The 16,717-nt window shown below is 57.0% G+C and overlaps 7 protein-coding genes across 7 annotated transcripts; 5 read left to right on the top strand and 2 right to left on the bottom strand.

Moving 5' to 3' along the window:
- Positions 1-453: 453 nt before the first annotated feature.
- Positions 454-2,244, top strand: CCMA1212_009429 (uncharacterized protein; the record flags this gene model as incomplete). The annotated part of the gene is made up of 1 exon (XM_073706513.1): positions 454-2,244. The coding sequence occupies one exon, from the start codon at positions 454-456 to the stop codon at positions 2,242-2,244; it is 1,791 nt and encodes a 596-aa protein (XP_073555043.1).
- Positions 2,245-2,999: 755 nt separating this feature from the next.
- Positions 3,000-4,727, top strand: CCMA1212_009428 (Gamma-butyrobetaine dioxygenase; the record flags this gene model as incomplete). The annotated part of the gene is made up of 1 exon (XM_073706512.1): positions 3,000-4,727. The coding sequence occupies one exon, from the start codon at positions 3,000-3,002 to the stop codon at positions 4,725-4,727; it is 1,728 nt and encodes a 575-aa protein (XP_073555044.1).
- A 340-nt stretch (positions 4,728-5,067) lies between these two features.
- On the bottom strand, positions 5,068-6,514 carry CCMA1212_009427 (Protein SGT1-like; the record flags this gene model as incomplete). The annotated part of the gene is made up of 2 exons (XM_073706511.1): positions 5,068-5,374; positions 5,442-6,514. 2 exons carry the CDS (start codon positions 6,512-6,514, stop codon positions 5,068-5,070), a joined length of 1,380 nt encoding a protein of 459 aa, XP_073555037.1.
- A 576-nt stretch (positions 6,515-7,090) lies between these two features.
- Positions 7,091-9,528, bottom strand: CCMA1212_009426 (Lanosterol synthase; the record flags this gene model as incomplete). The annotated part of the gene is made up of 3 exons (XM_073706510.1): positions 9,255-9,528; positions 7,458-9,170; positions 7,091-7,378 (listed from the first exon to the last, which is right to left on the bottom strand). The coding sequence occupies exons 1-3, from the start codon at positions 9,489-9,491 to the stop codon at positions 7,091-7,093; spliced, it is 2,238 nt and encodes a 745-aa protein (XP_073555038.1). The 5' UTR covers positions 9,492-9,528.
- Positions 9,529-9,950: 422 nt separating this feature from the next.
- Positions 9,951-11,507, top strand: CCMA1212_009425 (Meiotic recombination protein rec12; the record flags this gene model as incomplete). Its single annotated transcript, XM_073706509.1, has 5 exons — positions 9,951-10,179; positions 10,251-10,317; positions 10,384-10,492; positions 10,537-10,623; positions 10,992-11,507. The coding sequence occupies 5 exons, from the start codon at positions 9,951-9,953 to the stop codon at positions 11,505-11,507; spliced, it is 1,008 nt and encodes a 335-aa protein (XP_073555035.1).
- A 170-nt stretch (positions 11,508-11,677) lies between these two features.
- CCMA1212_009424 (uncharacterized protein) lies at positions 11,678-12,330 on the top strand (the record flags this gene model as incomplete). Its single annotated transcript, XM_073706508.1, has 2 exons — positions 11,678-11,873; positions 11,978-12,330. The coding sequence occupies 2 exons, from the start codon at positions 11,678-11,680 to the stop codon at positions 12,328-12,330; spliced, it is 549 nt and encodes a 182-aa protein (XP_073555036.1).
- A 1,354-nt stretch (positions 12,331-13,684) lies between these two features.
- CCMA1212_009423 (Zinc finger protein klf1) lies at positions 13,685-16,508 on the top strand (the record flags this gene model as incomplete). The annotated part of the gene is made up of 2 exons (XM_073706507.1): positions 13,685-13,913; positions 14,011-16,508. 2 exons carry the CDS (start codon positions 13,685-13,687, stop codon positions 16,506-16,508), a joined length of 2,727 nt encoding a protein of 908 aa, XP_073555041.1.
- Between the last annotated feature and the right edge of the window lie 209 nt (positions 16,509-16,717).

Raw genomic sequence — 16,717 nt, 5'->3', positions numbered from 1 at the left:
CCATGGCTTGAGAGAGGTGAGTCGAATCTGTTTTTTTTTTTTTCGTTCTTTTCCCACACGCATGTATTTGTCCACCATGGCACTTCACCAGTTCTTCGGATGGCAGAGCCTCAATTTGGCTTGACCATCCCACTGCTCAGGCTGCTTCTCCAGCTCTTCCAAGGTGAAGGGCAGCCAATATGCGTGCCCTGATTTCTGGGCAGATGCCGGAGCAGCAGCCGGAGCTTTTATCCTTGATTCCCATCCTGCTGTCATGATGATCACCATTTGTGCAAAGAGCGACCATTCATTTGGAGACCTCTGTGATTGCCTCTTGATTATAGACTACAACGGTATCTGATTCAGCGATGGAAATTTTCTTCTTTTGCCATTCCATCATCCCATGCACGCTGTTTGGAGCTACTGAAACTGACTCGAGTGCTGCAGATCCAGCCAAAATGAACGCAGTCCGAGATGGCTGAGACGCAAGTTCATACTGAGCCCCCTCTGGTAGGGACGGCTTCACCTACTCCCAAAGGTCCCAAGGCCAACGCAAAGGCCCAATCTGAAGCTTCGTCTGCAGCTCCAGCTGCGAAACAGCAAGCCAGAGGTCCATCTCTCCACCAGATCTACGCGCTACCTGCACCCATCCGGACCTTTCCCCTGCCAGCATTCTACCCCAACAATCCCGTTTCCCTACTGCACATTGCCTACGCATGGTTTGGTCAGGTTTTCCGCCCGCCGCCCGCAGAGCCCGCCGTGATCCACCACGGCGTCTGGTCTGAGACGACCATCTCCGTGCACATCAAGGATGAAAAGTCCATGAGGGCCTTGTGGGAGCAAGGCTTCTATGGCAAGGGTAACCTGAGTCGCAGTGAGCCCAATTGGCTCAAGAGGGAGCAGGTCCAGCGAGGAATCCAGGAAGCCCACGTCAGCGAGATTTTCACGCAGCAGAGGCGAGAAGAGCGAGCACAAGCCAAGTGGGAGCGTGCACGACTTGAGCAGGAAGCCATTCTGAAGACGAAGCTTGACGAGGAGCGGCTGGCTGCATCTCGTGCCCTGGAGGGGAAAAAGGCCGAGCAGGCAAAGGCCCAGAAAGCCCGGGAGATACAACAAGAGGCGGCCGTGCCAGAGCCCCTTCCTTCGCTTCCCCTTGCACCTGTTGGCCCGTTGGAACTCCTCGCACTCCCAAACTCCGCAGTCGTATCACTGCCGGTGCCAACCCCAGTACCTGTATCCTCGTTTGCACCTCCCGTCGGTCCGCTGCAAATTCTGGCGTTGCCCAACTCGGCTGCCGACATCGTCAAGTTCACCGTAAAGACTGCCCTCAAATCCAAGGCAAACGGGTCCTTGACACTCTCCTCCCATCACGGGTCGTCTACTGACGAGTCGGAGGAGCCCCGAACCCCCATCGCGACGGATAGCCCGGAGCTGTTTAGGGATGACCGCTCCGTAGACTCATCTAGTGATGGCGTGGGCAGCACGGAGCTAAAGCGCAGAAAAAGCGTGCGGTTTTCGCCCACGGTGGAATCGGCCACATACAAAGCATCTGACCCCCCGAGCCCCAATCGATCTCCGCCCGTATCGCTTTCCCAGCCATCTCAAGTCAACGGCCATGGCGGGTCGAATGGCCAAGCCATACCCCAGCTGCCGTTGGCGAGCGTGCCCGTATCAGATCCCATCATCAACAAGGAGCACCTCCAGCTAATGCCAGAAGAGGCTTTCTTCCTCTCCTTTGGTCTGGGTGTTCTTGAAGTTACGGACCCCGCGTCTGGCAGAGTGCTGTCGCGCCAAGATCTGTTCCGTCTATTCCGGCAATACTCTTACTTTCCTCCCCGAAACGGCCCAGACGAGCCTGATCTGGAGCCGGATGACGGGTTCCTGGTCCATTACGCCGTGTATCATCACTTCCGGTCGCTGGGCTGGGTGCCTCGAGCAGGCATCAAATTCGGCGTCGACTGGCTGCTGTACGCCAGAGGTCCGGTGTTTGACCACGCCGAGTTTGGATTGATTGTGATCCCGTCGTATTCGGATGAGTGGTGGAAGAAGCAGGGCAGACGGGGCCCGCGAAAGCCGTGGTCGTGGCTGCATAGCGTCGTGCGAGTGCTGTCCCACGTCACCAAGAGCTTGGTGCTGATCTACGTGGACGTGCCGCCTCCTCACAAGTTTGACGAGGCGCTGAAGACGGGTGTGGCGGAGGCGATGAAGCTGTACAAGGTCAGGGAGGTCATGGTGAAGAGATGGTCGAGCAATCGAAATCGGTGAGGCGTTGGTTACAAGTTGCGGGTACTTTCTTCTTCTGTCTGTCCGTTGTACGATGACTATGCTGGAGGCATTGCAGGGAATTGGGATTGGACAAGATGTCAGCGATAATGTGTGATTTCTGTACACGAGTAATGATGGAACGATCAAGCTACAGACTGAGCTGGTGCTTGGAAAGGAAGAGATAACTTGAAGCAATCAATACGAGCTGTCACAACACCCTCAATTGTCCAAACGTTGAAATCATGGGAAATTGCCAATGGTACTCGAACGACGTGAGTGATTGAACGGTTGATGCCAGACGGAGAGCGGGCAGCCTCCTTTGGACCGAGGTCATTCATATCCAAGATGCGGTGATGGCAGGAAGCTTGTGAATATCGCAGGGAAAATGACCAAAGAGAAGACCCAGCAAGGTGCCGACTTCGACAGCTTAACTTTTCATCGTTTACTCACTTTTCATCCACAAATTCCTCTGCACTTTACACTTTGACGCTCCTCACATTCCTCTCTCCACAAAGCACTCAAAGCCGGAGTTTGTGCCTCGGTCCACACCCACTCACTCACTCCCAGCCTATTTATTAGCGCAAAAGGCTTTTTGCCTCGACATGCCACTTTTGACGACTCGTGCCTGAAAGCCTCTCAGCTTTACCCCGGATTTTCCCCACGCCAGAAGGGCCAAAGTTGAGGACTTTCCGCACTGCTGTACTTTTCTTTCACTCATTCATTCTTTGAGTGAGGGCAATCTTGGGTAGCCAGCCATGTTCTCCCTCGCCCGCACAGCGCAGGCCAGAGCCGCCGGCTCATCAAGAGCAAAAGCTCATCCTCTTCTCATCCGCACAGTTCACTCTCAAAACTTACCGCCCTCTCTCTCCAAGATACTCAGCGAGAGACACTCCAAATATCGCCAGCAAACGACCTCACCAGAAACACAAGCAGAGAAGAACAACGACGACGCAGCAGCAGTAGCAGCATCACAACCAAGCTACAGACCCCAACAGCGAAGAATCCTCGCCAAGCAAGCAGCAGCCCAAGCCCAACAAGCAACACAGCAAACCTCTGCATCCCGCTCATGGCCCAAACTCGAAATCCCGCGCGGAGCCCGCCGCTTCACCTTCACAGACGCATCCCCGACGTCCTCTTCAGTTCGCGGGACCGTGACGGTAGCCTGGACCGATCAGTTCCTCTTCGTCGAGGATCCCGCCACGCAAGACGGCCGGAGGACGCTCAAGCCCGCCACCATCCGCGACAGCTGCTCGTGTCCGCGCTGCAGAGACCCGTCGTCCGGCCAAAAGACGTTTTCGTCCGTCGAGATCCCCGTGGACATTGGCCTGGAGCATGTCAAGCCCACCAAGAAGGGCCTGGAAATCACCTTCTTGCGGGACATTCCTCGCTTCAGCGACCACGATGACAAGAAGCACATCATGCTGCTCCCCTGGGAATCCATCGACCTGTCCCTCAAGCGCAAGACAATGGAAGACGTGACCCTCCCCCGGCAGCGCTCCATCCTCCGCCGCACAGGCGTCACGTACTGGGACCGCCACATCCTCCCCCAGCACATCCGCCACATCGACTACGCAGCCTTCATGCGGCCCGACAACAACCCCAACGACCCCAATCCCGCCTTCTGGGACGCCATCGTCGACCTCTGCCGCCTCGGCATAGTCTTCCTCAGAAACGTCCCCCGCGACCCCTCCTCCATCGAGCACATCACCTCCCGCATCGCCAACCTCAAAGAAACCTTCTACGGCCGCACGTTCGACGTCCGCGCCAAGCCCGACGCCGAAAACGTCGCCTACACCAACGGCTTCCTCGGCCTGCACCAGGACCTGCTGTACCTCGACCCCCCGCCCATGATCCAGGCCCTGCACTGCATGGAGTCGTCCCGCGCGGGCGGCGAGTCGCTCTTCAGCGACGGCGAGCGCGTCGGCCGCCTCCTCTGGCCGTACGCCTCGCGGCATCGCCTCGCGCCCCTGGCCGAGCACCACGTTCCGTATCAGTATGCCAAGCACGGCTTTCACTATTTTAGTTCACGGCGCGTGCTCGAGGGTAACGCGGCGGGCTTCACAAACGTCTTTTGGTCGCCTCCCTTTCAGGGACGGTATATGAGTCCCGTCAAGGATATACGTAGTTGGATCAAGCCAGCGCAGGTGTTCTCTGAGTTGATTAACCATCCGGATGCCGTGTACGAGCACAAGATGGAGCCGGGGGACTGCGTCCTGTTTGATAACCTGCGTGTGCTGCATGGTCGGAACGCGTTTGATAATGCGAGCGCGAGTGCTGGTGGCGAGAGGTGGCTTAGAGGGGCGTACATTGCTGCCGAGGACTTTCTGTCGAGGGCGGCGCATATACCAAAGGGGTTGGCGGAAAAGTATCGCGGCGAGGTGCCGTGGACGCCGGGGTTGGCGCAGCAGGAACTGAGGGAGTCGGCGTGGCATGGGGATGTGGTGAGGAGGCTCAAGGAGATTGATCCTGGGATTGATGAGTGAGGCGGTTCTAAACTACTGCATATATGATGTGAGACATGTGGGAGCGTCATGAGTTGATAGCGGACAATCCACGAAGCAACATATCATTGTCAACGTGGAATGATTATTGAGACGAAACAACAGAGATTGTGGTGTCGATATAGAGAACCTCTGGTAAACTCATCCGAAGCAGCCTAGCAAGTGGCAGTCATTCGCCACCAGATAACTGAAATAAAAGCAAACCCTTTTTCACCCTTTCGTGCGCCGTGCATGTAAACCCTTGGGACAACATCACCACCATCGTCATCCCTAATCCATAATCCGCCTCCCTATGCCATAGCAAAAGCAACAGACTTGCTACTTAATCCCACTTCTTCGCCTCGACGCCATCCGGCGGCACAGTCGCCACCTTCTTGTCCTTGACGTCGTCCCAGTTGGTGCTCAGCGACGTCCCGTTGCTCTCCGTGAAGCTCTTCATCATGGCCCGCTGCTGCTCGGGCGTGGCGCCCTTGTACAGCTTCTTGAAGAAGGCGTTGACGTCCTTATCGTCATCCGAGTTCTCCTCGGCGCCCACTTGGTCCCAGTTCTTGGGTCCTGTGCGTGAAGACGTGGGGTAGGCCGTCGCTGGCTTCGTGTCCGCGGTCTTTGGGGCGGTGCTGTTGACGGATCTAAGCAGTCATAATTAGCCTGACAATGTCCCCATGTGCGAGGCGTATAAAACGAAACAAAACTTACTCTGCCGCGGCGACTTCAGGCTTGGGCAGCGGAGCCTTCTTGGGGGCCCCATCGCTCTGAACAGCCGGCCATCTGCCCACCGTCTTCTTCGCCAGGCTCAGCTCGACCTTGTTTGGCGTGACCATGTACTTGGAGTTGGAGGGATCAATCTCTCCCCACAGATCAAGATGGAACTCCTTCTGCTCGCCGCTGGAGTACACCAGGGGATCCAGATGGACCGACGTTTCGGAGAACTGCACTTTGAGCTTCTCCTTGTCGACGCCCTTTGAGAAGATGGACACGGTGATGTTCCTGTCGCTCTGGAAATCCTGCATGCGGAACGGCGGCTCGTTGGGATCAACAGCCTTGGGCGCCGCGGGAGGAGCCGCCGCCGGAGCAGCAGCCTTTGCTTGAGCGCCGTTTGCCGAGGCAGGCTCTCCAGAAGTGGCCTTTTCAGGGCCGTGGTCGACGAGATCCTTTTGCTCCGGAATCAGCGTCGTCGTCAGCTTCCTCGCGGGGTCGTCCGCCGGCAGCTTCTCCATCGCCTTGAGGGCCTGAATCGCAATGGTGCTCGCCATCCGCCACTCCCTCATCTGGGCCCTCAGGGGATCGCTCTCGCCAGAGCCCTGCAGCGCCCCGAGATCGTTGAGCTTCTTCTTGCCCGCCTCCTCCTGCTGCGCAGCCCTAAGGGCGTCGTCCGCGCTCCTGGTCCAGAACCCGTTCCCGTCCACGTACTGCAGAAAGGGATCCTCCTTGGGCACCGCCAGCCCGCCCTTAGTGAGCCGCATGCAGTGCAGCAGGCAGTAGTCGGCGTTGGCGTACTGCTTCAGCTGGAAGTAGGCCACGCCCCGGCGGTACTGGGCGCTGGCCATGAGCTCCCTCTTGCTGCGCTTGACGGCCATGTGCCACGCCAGGTCGGCGTCCTCCAGGCTGGCGTCGGGGCGGCCCAGGCCGGCCAGGGCCTTGGAGCGGGCGATTAGCCAGGCGGGATTCTGGGAGCTCTTGAGGGCTTCGGATAGCTTCTCGACGGCCGTGTTCCAGTCGCTCTCCTCGACAGCTTTGAGGCCCTGCTGGGCCACTGCTGCGTACGACATGGTTGGCTTGGTCCACTATGAAAAGATGCCGTTGTGGCTTCTCGTATCGGTAGATGGAGATATTGAGAGCTGCTGGTGAGGAAGAAGGGATATAGTAAAGGTAAAGAGAGGATGAAGATCAAAGAGATGGTCAGTCGGCAGAAGTTGAAGGCCGACAAGGCAAGCAGCTGTGAGGTTCAAGCTTTAGCGGGGATTCGAAGCTCCAGAGCTTAAATTCGTCACTGCCCCACTGTTTCGTTTGCTGGGTGTCACCAACCAATTTGTATGAGAACGAGGTGACCAGAGTAAGGCGATGAATGAATTAATGACGGATGATGTTTCTGGAGCTCATCCAATGGTACAGCAATAGTATTATAGAAAAGACGCTGAATGAAGATGTATTTTGTCGCTGATATCTGGTCCACGTGGAAGCGTTGAACTGGCGGGCTTATAGAAACGTCTAGAAAAAAACAAGGGGAAACAAAGGGGAAGCTTGGAGCAGCGCAGCAATGTCAAGTCAATTAGCCGCCATGGCAGAGCATCTTCCTCATCAAACTCACTCATATCGCGATAAAATTAATCAAATCAAATAAATCATTACAGCTTCTCGTCCGGATATCTCTTGGCAAACATTCCCAGCGCCTTGATGGTAAACGTAAACTTGTAGTTGGGGTACGAAATCATGCACGACTTGTTGAAGACGCCCTCAATCGCCTCCTGCAGCCACTCGCCGTTGGCCTGCTGCCGGCTCGTAATCAGCCGGATGCCCTTCTTGATCTTCTCCACGTCGGGATAGTCCACCGCCATGAGCCCGATGAGCGCCCAGGCCGTTTGCACCACCAGGGATCCCGATTCGTGCTCGACGTATGTCATGGTTTCGGAAGCCTAGAATTCAAACGCGTGTGCATTAGCAAAGGGGGCTCACATCACGGGAAAGCCCGTTTGTAGGGACCAATGTACTCACCCGGTAGCTCTCAGACCATCCGCCGTCCTCCCGCTGCTTGGATATCAGGAAATCGCAGCCCGCCCTGGCAATCTGGCTGTTGGAGTACGTCTCTCCAATGGCCGCCATGCTCTGCAGCGCAAACATGCCAGCGTACGTAAAGCATATGCCCCAGCTCCCGTACCAGCTGCCGTCGGGCCTCTGGTTCGTCTTGATCCAGTTGGTGGCTCTCTTGATGAACAGCTTCACGTCCTTGGTCCGGTAGTCGGGCCAATGTTTGTGAAACAGCGACAATGCTGTAACGCACGCAGTCGTGCATTCGGGATAGTCGTATTCAATCATGATCCTGCCAAACACCTCTGCGGCATTCAGCATCTCCAGGTATTCGCCACCCCTTCGTGCCTCGTATGACGAGACACCCCCGTTGTCGTTCTGGTATAGCAGCAGCGTGTCCACGGCATCAAAGATGCGCTGGTCTTCCAACAGCTGCGGGTAACCTTCCGTCTTCTGCAGAAGGATGACGGCCTTGAGCGCCTCCGAGATGCAGTCGCTCACGCCGTAGCCCTGATCCCGGTTGCTGAATGGCCAGCCGCCCTTTCGGGGCTGTCGATAGCACTTTTCCTGGTCTTTGCAGTTCTCCCTGATTTGCTGCCTATCAAGATACTCTAGGGCCTTGACCAGCATAGGCCTCCAGCGTTCTTGGACGTGCAGCCCAGACTCGATCGCCGCAAGGATAGCAAAGGCAGTATCCCAGCACTGGACGCCGTTTGTGCCGTTGCACAGCATTCCTTCATCCTTCACCCACAGGTACTCGTCTAGTCTCTCAATGTGTCTCTTGGTGGTGTATGCGTCAGGGCCATCCCGGATATAGCACACAAGCGTGTTCATCGGCGCGTTCACCGGCGCCAGGCATGCATAGTCGGTGTTTGCATCTTCCATGTCGACGAGCTCGCTGACCCATTGCTCTCCTCTCTCCTTGATAAAGTTGAAGCGGAGATACGGGTTGTACACGTTGACGAGGACCCAGTTGATCGAGTTGAGCAGCCACGACTTGGGATGGTAGTTGTCGATCGGATAGATGCTGTTTCGGTGGCTTGCCCACTTAATCTCGGCGTGAGGCTGAACAAACAGCTCTTGCTTCAACTCCCGAGTAATGTCCGTCTCCTCGCAGCTCCATCTCTTTGAATAGATGTATCCCATGGGCAGAAACACTTGTCGAATGTGAATCCACCACCGCCAGGGAGCAATCGGCACCCAGTCGGGCAGCAGCCAGATTTCGGGGGGTACAGGGTTCACGATATCCCAGTCCACAATGCCCAGCACTGCGAGCCAGAACTTGGCCCAGTGAGGCGCGTTGACAGCGCCGCCCATCTTGTGCAGAGTTGCCCTCGCCTTGACCATCACAGGGTCCTCGGGGTCCACTCCGATCAGACGCAGAACGATATAGTTCATGGCGGTGCCAAACACGGTGCTCTCGCCTTCGATGTGAAGCCCCCAACCGCCATCTTCGGGGTGGGCTCGTGCAGTGAGGTAGTTCTTGATCTCGGTCGCGTAGGCGTCGGGAATCGGCGTCTTGGTAACGTACCAAGTAATGACGATACCGCCGAGGAGGAACATGGGGCCGCCGTACTCGCAGCCCCAGTGGCCAGATGGCAATTGAAGCTTCTCGAAGAAGGTGAGGCCGTTCTCAGCAGCTTGGAGCGGTGTTTCGGGTTTCGGAAGGGCAGGGAGATCCTAGACACCGGTGTGTGAGCTGCCATCTACCACATTCTCTCGATTCTCGATCGTTCCCGGCGGCTAGGGGGGGCGAGGACATACCAAGGGCAAGTTCAGATACCACTTCTCTGCATAGCTCTGTGGCCACTCTGCAGCTGCCTTGTCGTCGGCTAGATAGTGCCACGTGTGGCGGCTGTCGTCGTCCTTGACTCTCCATCTCGTGAGGTCCGTCTTGGCCTCGAGCCTGGGCCGCTTGGGAAAGCTGTCGCCATCGTCAGAGGCACGCTTGCGAGACTTTGCGCTGCCGTTGCCAATGTCTCGACCTGTTGCTGTTGCCATATTGATGGTGGCTTGCGTATGTCGAGTGGTCAGTTGGCTGTGGAGGAGTATCGACAGATTTATAAGGAGCGGGAGTCAATGGCTGCCGAATTGGATTTGTCCCCCCCCAGTGCTTTCACATGCGATGCGCTGGAGCTTGGCGTTGCAAAGCCTGGCTTGTACTCGATTGTACCTTTACGCCGCTCCAGGCACTGAATTGCGGGAACCGGTACCTGTGCCTGGCGCTGGCAGTGACATCCAATGGACGGATCAAGGTCCCTTTCCAGCGCCGCGTTAGTGGATGCTAGCGCTAAACCCGCCTGATCAACAGCTCATGGATGCCCCTTCCCGTCGTCTTCGTATTCGTACCTGGCAGCACCTGCTCGGATCCTGGCGTCTGACACTTCACACTGACTTTACGGACTACACAAGACTCCGACAGTGCGACATCTTGCTTGTGATCGGGCTCCAAAGCCAATCATGGATCGGAACAGAACTCGGGACGGACGACAGGTTATTATCCGGCCAGTGACAGCGGCAGCACCCGCAGGGACCGTCATCTCTCGCATCGAGTCCATCTTGGAGGACATCCTGGACTGCCTGGCCGAAGGAAGGGAGCTCAGCATTGACTTTGTCCTGAACCGCTCCGGCAACAGTCCGCAAAAGGTCCATTTCCCTGGCAGAAATGCTCTGGAAGCCACCAAGTTCGGTACGCGCCATTGCTCAAGCGAGTTGGGTCGGTGTTGTGCTTTCTTCGTGTGAATTCTGAACCCGTTCAAGCCCGGATCCTGCTCATCTTGCAGCTCGCCCACGACGCCCTGGTCACGGGAACCGTATTGACCAAGCGGTCAGTTTGTTTCCAGTGGCTCCAATTGGCTATCCAGATCTTAACTTGGCTGTCCTGACGGAGCAGGCACATATTCTACCAGCACCAGGGCCTCTTCTCGAAGCAGAGAACGGTGGATGAACTGGTGGATAACCTTGCCTTTGCGCTCAATGTCCAACGTGATGACCTGAACATTGTACGTCAAGTGGCGTGTCTCCGGGATTGAACTAATCAGACCAGGTTGCATCTTCCAAGGGGGTCTTCTCAGGGCCTCTCCGCATTTACCTCCACGACGATACAGTGATTGGTCCTGCTACTGGAAATGCGGTTCGTACAACCTCTCTGGAGAGGCGTTGATCACTTCTTTTGCGTCTGACTGACGGCTAAGGGAATATCATTGCCGGCAACCGGATCAATCAAAGCAATCAACTGCGAAGGCATCAGATGGATCCTCGTTGTTGAAAAAGACGTTTGAGCTTCATCTTTTTGAGAGTTTCGGTTTGTTTACTAACCATACAAGGCAATCTTTCGCTCATTGACGTCTCGATCATTTTGGCAAACGTCGCTTGTCGGCCCAGGGGTGCTCATCACGGCATGTTCCCCTTTTCGATCATCATACTACTGGCATGGCAGCTAAGGCTAGAGGCATAAAGGCAAAAGGATACCCGGACTTGCTTACATGCTCGTTCTTACAGCTTGTTCGCTTCAACTGCCCGCAAGTTCCAGTCTTTGTCTTGGCTGACTACGATCCTGATGGAATCAACATCCTCCGCCACTATCGCCTCAGATCGGATATTGCATCTCGGGAGACGAACAAAGCAACTCCCGAAATACGCTGGCTGGGAATCAAATCGCAGGATCTTCTAGAGCGTGAGACTCGCATTGATTCGTTGGCAACGCCAACTCCGATAGATCTACAGCCACCGAACAGCCAATCATCCGAGCAGAGCGGAAGCTCCAGAACCTCCATCTCGTCCACAGAATGCCGTGAACCAATCTCGGCTCTTTCAGTGCGGGATCGTAAACTCGCCGCTGGAATGCTAGACAAGTTGAAGGATATAGTAGATGATCCCGATGCGCTCGAGCTTCAGCATGAACTTCAGGTTATGTTGATGATGGGTATCAAGGCGGAAATACAGTGGCTTGATGAAGCAGGCAATCTCACAGAATGGCTGGAATCGAAGCTGAAGCAGATGCTTTTGGCATCTTGATTGTCGCATGTACTGTAGAACGAGGGTAACAACTACCCTAGACTGCACAGTGCAAAAATCGCGGGGCAAACACCTCACACAGTCCCCTCCACCGAGAACAAGATGTGCCAAAATTTTATACAAGCGTTTTCGCAACCAAAGACGAGTGAGAGAGAGCTCACTGCATCACCATGGCGCCGAATCTCACAGCGGACGAAATCGACGACGTGATTTACTTTGCCAGAGTAGGAGAGAATGAGGATCTCGTCGAGACCCTGAAGACGCTGTCGGAGCGCGAGAAGGCGTCACCAGCTGAGATCCTCTTGGCCGCCAAGGATGAGGGCAAGTCCACGGCTTTACACATGGCGGCGGGTAACGGACATTTAGGTAAGAAGGGAGAAGCAATATTCCCATATGAGACCTAGTCCTCTGACTCTGGGACCCTCGGGAGGATATGTGCGGTAAAAGAGACTGACGCCAGAGCCATCCAGAGACTGTCCGCAAACTCATCCAGTACTTCGATGAGAGACCCCATGAGGAGAAGCAGACCTTTCTCGACGACGCCAATGAGCACGGCAACACGGGCCTTCACTGGGCGGCTCTCGGCGGGCACCTGGACGTGGTCAAGCTCCTGATGGAACACGGCGCCCTGCCGGCGCTGGCCAACGAGCGCAACTATGTGCCTCTGGACCTGGCAAACTTCAACAACCACAATGACGTGGCGCAGCACTTTTTGGCGTCGGCGGGGATGCTGGAGGAGGAGAATCAGGAGAGCGGGCTGAATGGGGCTGTTGAGTCTGTGAAGCTTGAGGATGGGGAGGAGGAGAAGGCTGAGGCTTCATGAGGCTGGGGGGTCGTGTCGTGTTTGGGTTTGATGGGAGGGGAGTTGGCCGTTAGAGAACTTTGTGGAAGTGCAAGGGTCGTCATGGCAGAGGGTGATGGGCTGTGTTGAGGAATGAAGATACCATGTATGGATCGTTTGAGGGTTGAAAAAATACATCTTCTCGGACCGGATAGATCTAAAGAGCAATTTACTCTTGATTCACGATTTGACCTTGTAGCTCAGAGTGTGGTGGAGGTCAGGTCTGATGATTGATGGGCTGTATATATTTGGGTAGATGAGATTCAATAAGGGGAATCGACTTTTGGACCAAACAAGTTGACTGCCCGCAGTAGAGGCTTTGGTGCAGCCAAGGGAAGGCTAAGGTTTGGCGATGGATCTCAACTGTGCAGCTTCTGTTATAGGTTATATCCTTATCATCTGGCTGCTTTGGATTGTGGTTTGATAGCTAGAGAGCGTGTGAGTAGTCGCATCTGACAAAATAGTCCATTGCCCTTGGTGGTCACCTCGGATAACCTTATGGATGGATATAGATATATGTGGCTGACCCGCCTCAGGAATCACTTATGTGTGAGTGTAGAAACGGCACATGTCATTAGCAACATCTTCAACATGGGCCTCTGCGAGCAAACTCCTCTTGACTGAAATGGAAAATTGAGCACGGAGCATCATCCAGTAGGTATGTAGGTACTTGTGACAGCGTACCTTGAAGGAAAATATCGTGACTCGAGATGGAGATTCGATAGCAGATGGCGCCAAGGCACGATTGACAGGGCGGCTAGTCCCCAAGGGACGGCCGATACCACGTCACATGGATGAGATATCTGAAAGAGAAAATCCGACGACATTAGTTGCCGATATCCCGAAGTAGAAGAGAGATGTCAACCGCCTTTTCCCCGTTTCTCGGAGTGAAATGGACGGCTGGCTGCTGGCTGGCGGTGACCCCCACTGAAGCGATAAGAGCCCAAGTTCCCCGGAAATTCAGTGGCTCGACAGCGGCTTATCTGATAAGCGGGAGCAGAACACACCACCAAAAACCGCACGAGATTCTCTCCCCTTCTCCCACCCCCAGCCTCGGTGGGGGTCACCCCGGATATGTTCTCAACGTGGGATTGGAGTCTTCCCCAGCTCGTCCCCGCGCAACGGAAGGGGTCCCCCTTCTGAGCAGCTCCTCGTGTGTTCCATCAACGGTTCAGGTGGAAAAAGTGCCCGATGCGGACTGGGGATTCAGCTGGGGTTCGCTGCACTGCAACACGGAGAGGCGGCGACGCGAGACTGCTGCTAGAGCAGAGCACGAACCGCACAACTCTTCCCCCCATGCACTCTGGCTTCATCGACGGGGGCCAGCAATGAATATATGACCTGGATGGAGTCGCCACAGACCGCGAATGCGGGTGTCCTGACGACGACGACGACTCGCACGGGCTCGGGATCCAGCGCCAGCACCGGCACTGGCACAGGCACCGCAGCCTCGGGATACAAGCGCGCCAGCAGAAAGGGCGCGCCGCGGAGGTTCGTCTGCGATCATGCCGGCTGCGACAAGATCTATTCGCGAGCCGAGCACCTGCAGCGCCATCAGCTGAACCGTACGGAAACCCTCCCTTGGCCCTGCAGACGTGAATTGGCTGCCATTGTTGTATGAGGTGTTGAGCTGAGCTGACCTTCTCGCTTGCCGCGATCCAGACAACCCCAAGGAGATATACCGATGCGACGTCGGCGACTGCGACCAGAAGTTTGTGCGCCTCGACCTGCTGTCGCGCCACAAGAAGCGGCACACGGCCTCGTACACGCCCAGGAACCGAATCCCGAGCTTCGACACAGGCGACGCTATCAAATCTCCCGACCGCCGCCATAGCATCGCCATTCAGCCGCAATCGTCGTACGGCCAGCCGCCCGGGTCTGGGACGGGAGTAGGGGCAGGAGGAGGAACTGGCGCCGGGCCTCACGATGCCGCCATCCTGCTGACGCCCGAGTCCAACACGGCCCCGACTCCCGCGCCGCTGAACCACGGGCTGGCGAACCGGGCGACCCATCAGGCGGCGACGTGGGCGCACCCGCTCGACGACCGCTCGAACAACATGATGCGGCATAGGACCAGCTTCTACACGACCGATCCGTCGGCGCTGCCAGAGCCATCGGCCATGGTGGGCTTTGGCGGTGTCGGGTATCCCTCCGACGACTCCCTGACGCAGGGCAACTTTGCCGCATGGCTCTTCGACCCCCAGACCACGTACAACGACTTTAGCATGGCCAGTCTTCCGTTCCTGGAGGGCGGCTTGGAATCGACGTTCAATAACAACATCCACTACGATTACGAATCGCTCAACAGCCTGTCGCCCATGGACCAGCCGCACCGGCTGTCCGAGTCGTCGTCCGACGACTGGATCACCGAATCACGGCGCCAGGAGCTGCTTCACTGGTTCCAGACATTCCGCAAGAAGCAGCCGAGATATGAGCCGCTGATGCCGAACCTGGTTCTTGAAAGCGGCGGGGATATGCCGGCGCTGAATCTCGACATGATGCGAGACTGTCTCAAGGAGTTCTGGGACACTGTCTCGCCTCGGCTGCCCATCATCCACCAACACACCTTTTCTCCGAACCGATGCCCCGTGCTGCTCCTCCTCGTCATGCTGTCTCTCGGTGCCGCGTCGTTGCGCAGCCGTGACATGTCGGGTCAGCTCTCCGAGTATGGCGCCTTTGCCGACGTCATCATCTCCTGCGTAAGATGGGAGATATTGACCTCTGACGACTCGGCACCGCCCGCCAGCCTCTGGGTCTTGCAGGCTCTCTTGCTTCTGGAATTCTACGAGAAGCTGTACTCTTCTCGAAAGTTTCACGAGAGGGCGCACATTTACCACCCTGCATTCTTGACGTTGCTCAGACGCGGCAGTCCGCTGATTGGCAGGACCGGCAGCGAGTCGCCCCCCGAGCCGGATACCCTGGGCCCGGACCGACAGACGCCCAACATGGCGCTGGATTCGCGGACGTGGTGGGCTCGATGGGCCGAGACGGAGTCGATGCACCGGGTGGTGTTTGCGGCCTTTATGCTCGACGTGATCCATGCGGCCATGTTCGGGCACGCGGCCGACATGGCGCCTCACGAGATCCGGCTGCCGCTGCCGTGCGACGACAACCTGTGGGCGGCCAACAGCCCCGACGTGGTGCGGCAGCTGGACGCCAACTTCCGCATGTACGGGGTGAAGCAGGTGTCGTTCCTGGACGGGCTCAAGAGCGCGCTGCACGGCAAGGAGGTCAAGACGCACTCGTTTGGGCGCATGATTATCATCTCGGGCCTGCTGAGCGTGGGCTGGCACCTGAACCACCGCGAGACGCACCTCAAGTGGCTCGACATCCACACGCCGGCCATGGAGACGCAGGACAGCTGGCGCAAGATGCTGTTTCGGGCGTTTGACAACTGGAAGGCCACCTTTGACGTGGCCATGTCCGACACCATCTCGGACGCCCCCGGCCACCGCGGGATCCCCAACGGGCCCATCAACAGCGCGTCGGTGCTGTACCACCTGGCGCACATCAGCCTGCACTCCGACATTGTCGACTGCCAGGTCTACGCGGGCGCCAAGCGGCTGCTGGGCCGCAAGGTGTCGTCGCGGGACTACGCCAACGCCATCAAGCGCATGAGCGCGTGGTCCGGCCTGGCGTCGACGCGGCACGCCATCCTGCACGCCTTTAAGCTGCTGCACCGCGTCGTCGTCGACCCTCACCCGCGGCGCCGCAACAGCCCGCACCATTACAACCACGACCACAACCACAACCACAACCACAACCACAACCACCCGCCGGAGCACCACGCCGCCGTGCAGTACTCGGTGCGCAACGAGCCGGACCCGCACCGGCCGTGGATCATGTACTACGCCGTGCTGTCCATCTGGGCCTTTGTGCAGGCGCTGGGCCGGCCGCCGGGCAAGGGGTTCCCGCTGCCGACGTCGCAGCTGGGGCACAGCAGCTACGCGCGCATGGTCGACTACGTGTCGAGCGTGGCGGCGCTGCCCGAGCTGGACGAGCGGGCGTCGGCGGCGCTGCACGAGGGCCTGCCCGACCTGCTGGACGTCATGGTGGACATTCTCGAGGAGGCGGACGCGGAGCTGCTGGTGGAGGCGCGGGAGCGGCTGAAGGTGTGCAAGGAGATGCTCTTGGGGGGGACATCACGGCCCGGAATTTGATTTCGGGGGAGGGAAACAAGGGGGAAGAAGTGCGTGTATTTCACTCTGCGGATGTAACATGTAATTTGTTGGAGTATATATATGCCCCGGGGAGGATTTCTGCGTTTTAACTTGGGAGTTTTCTGCTGGGCATGTTGGGATTTGCCCTGGGTTATCTTGTTGCTTTTCTTTGATACTGTGTTTAGAATGGAATGGGATGGGATTCGGAT

This window comes from Trichoderma ghanense (genome assembly GCF_004382785.1).
Source record: "Trichoderma ghanense strain CCMA-1212 chromosome Unknown scaffold_16, whole genome shotgun sequence".
NCBI classification, from domain to species: domain Eukaryota; kingdom Fungi; phylum Ascomycota; class Sordariomycetes; order Hypocreales; family Hypocreaceae; genus Trichoderma; species Trichoderma ghanense.
This window is presented reverse-complemented; position numbering and strand designations above follow the sequence as displayed.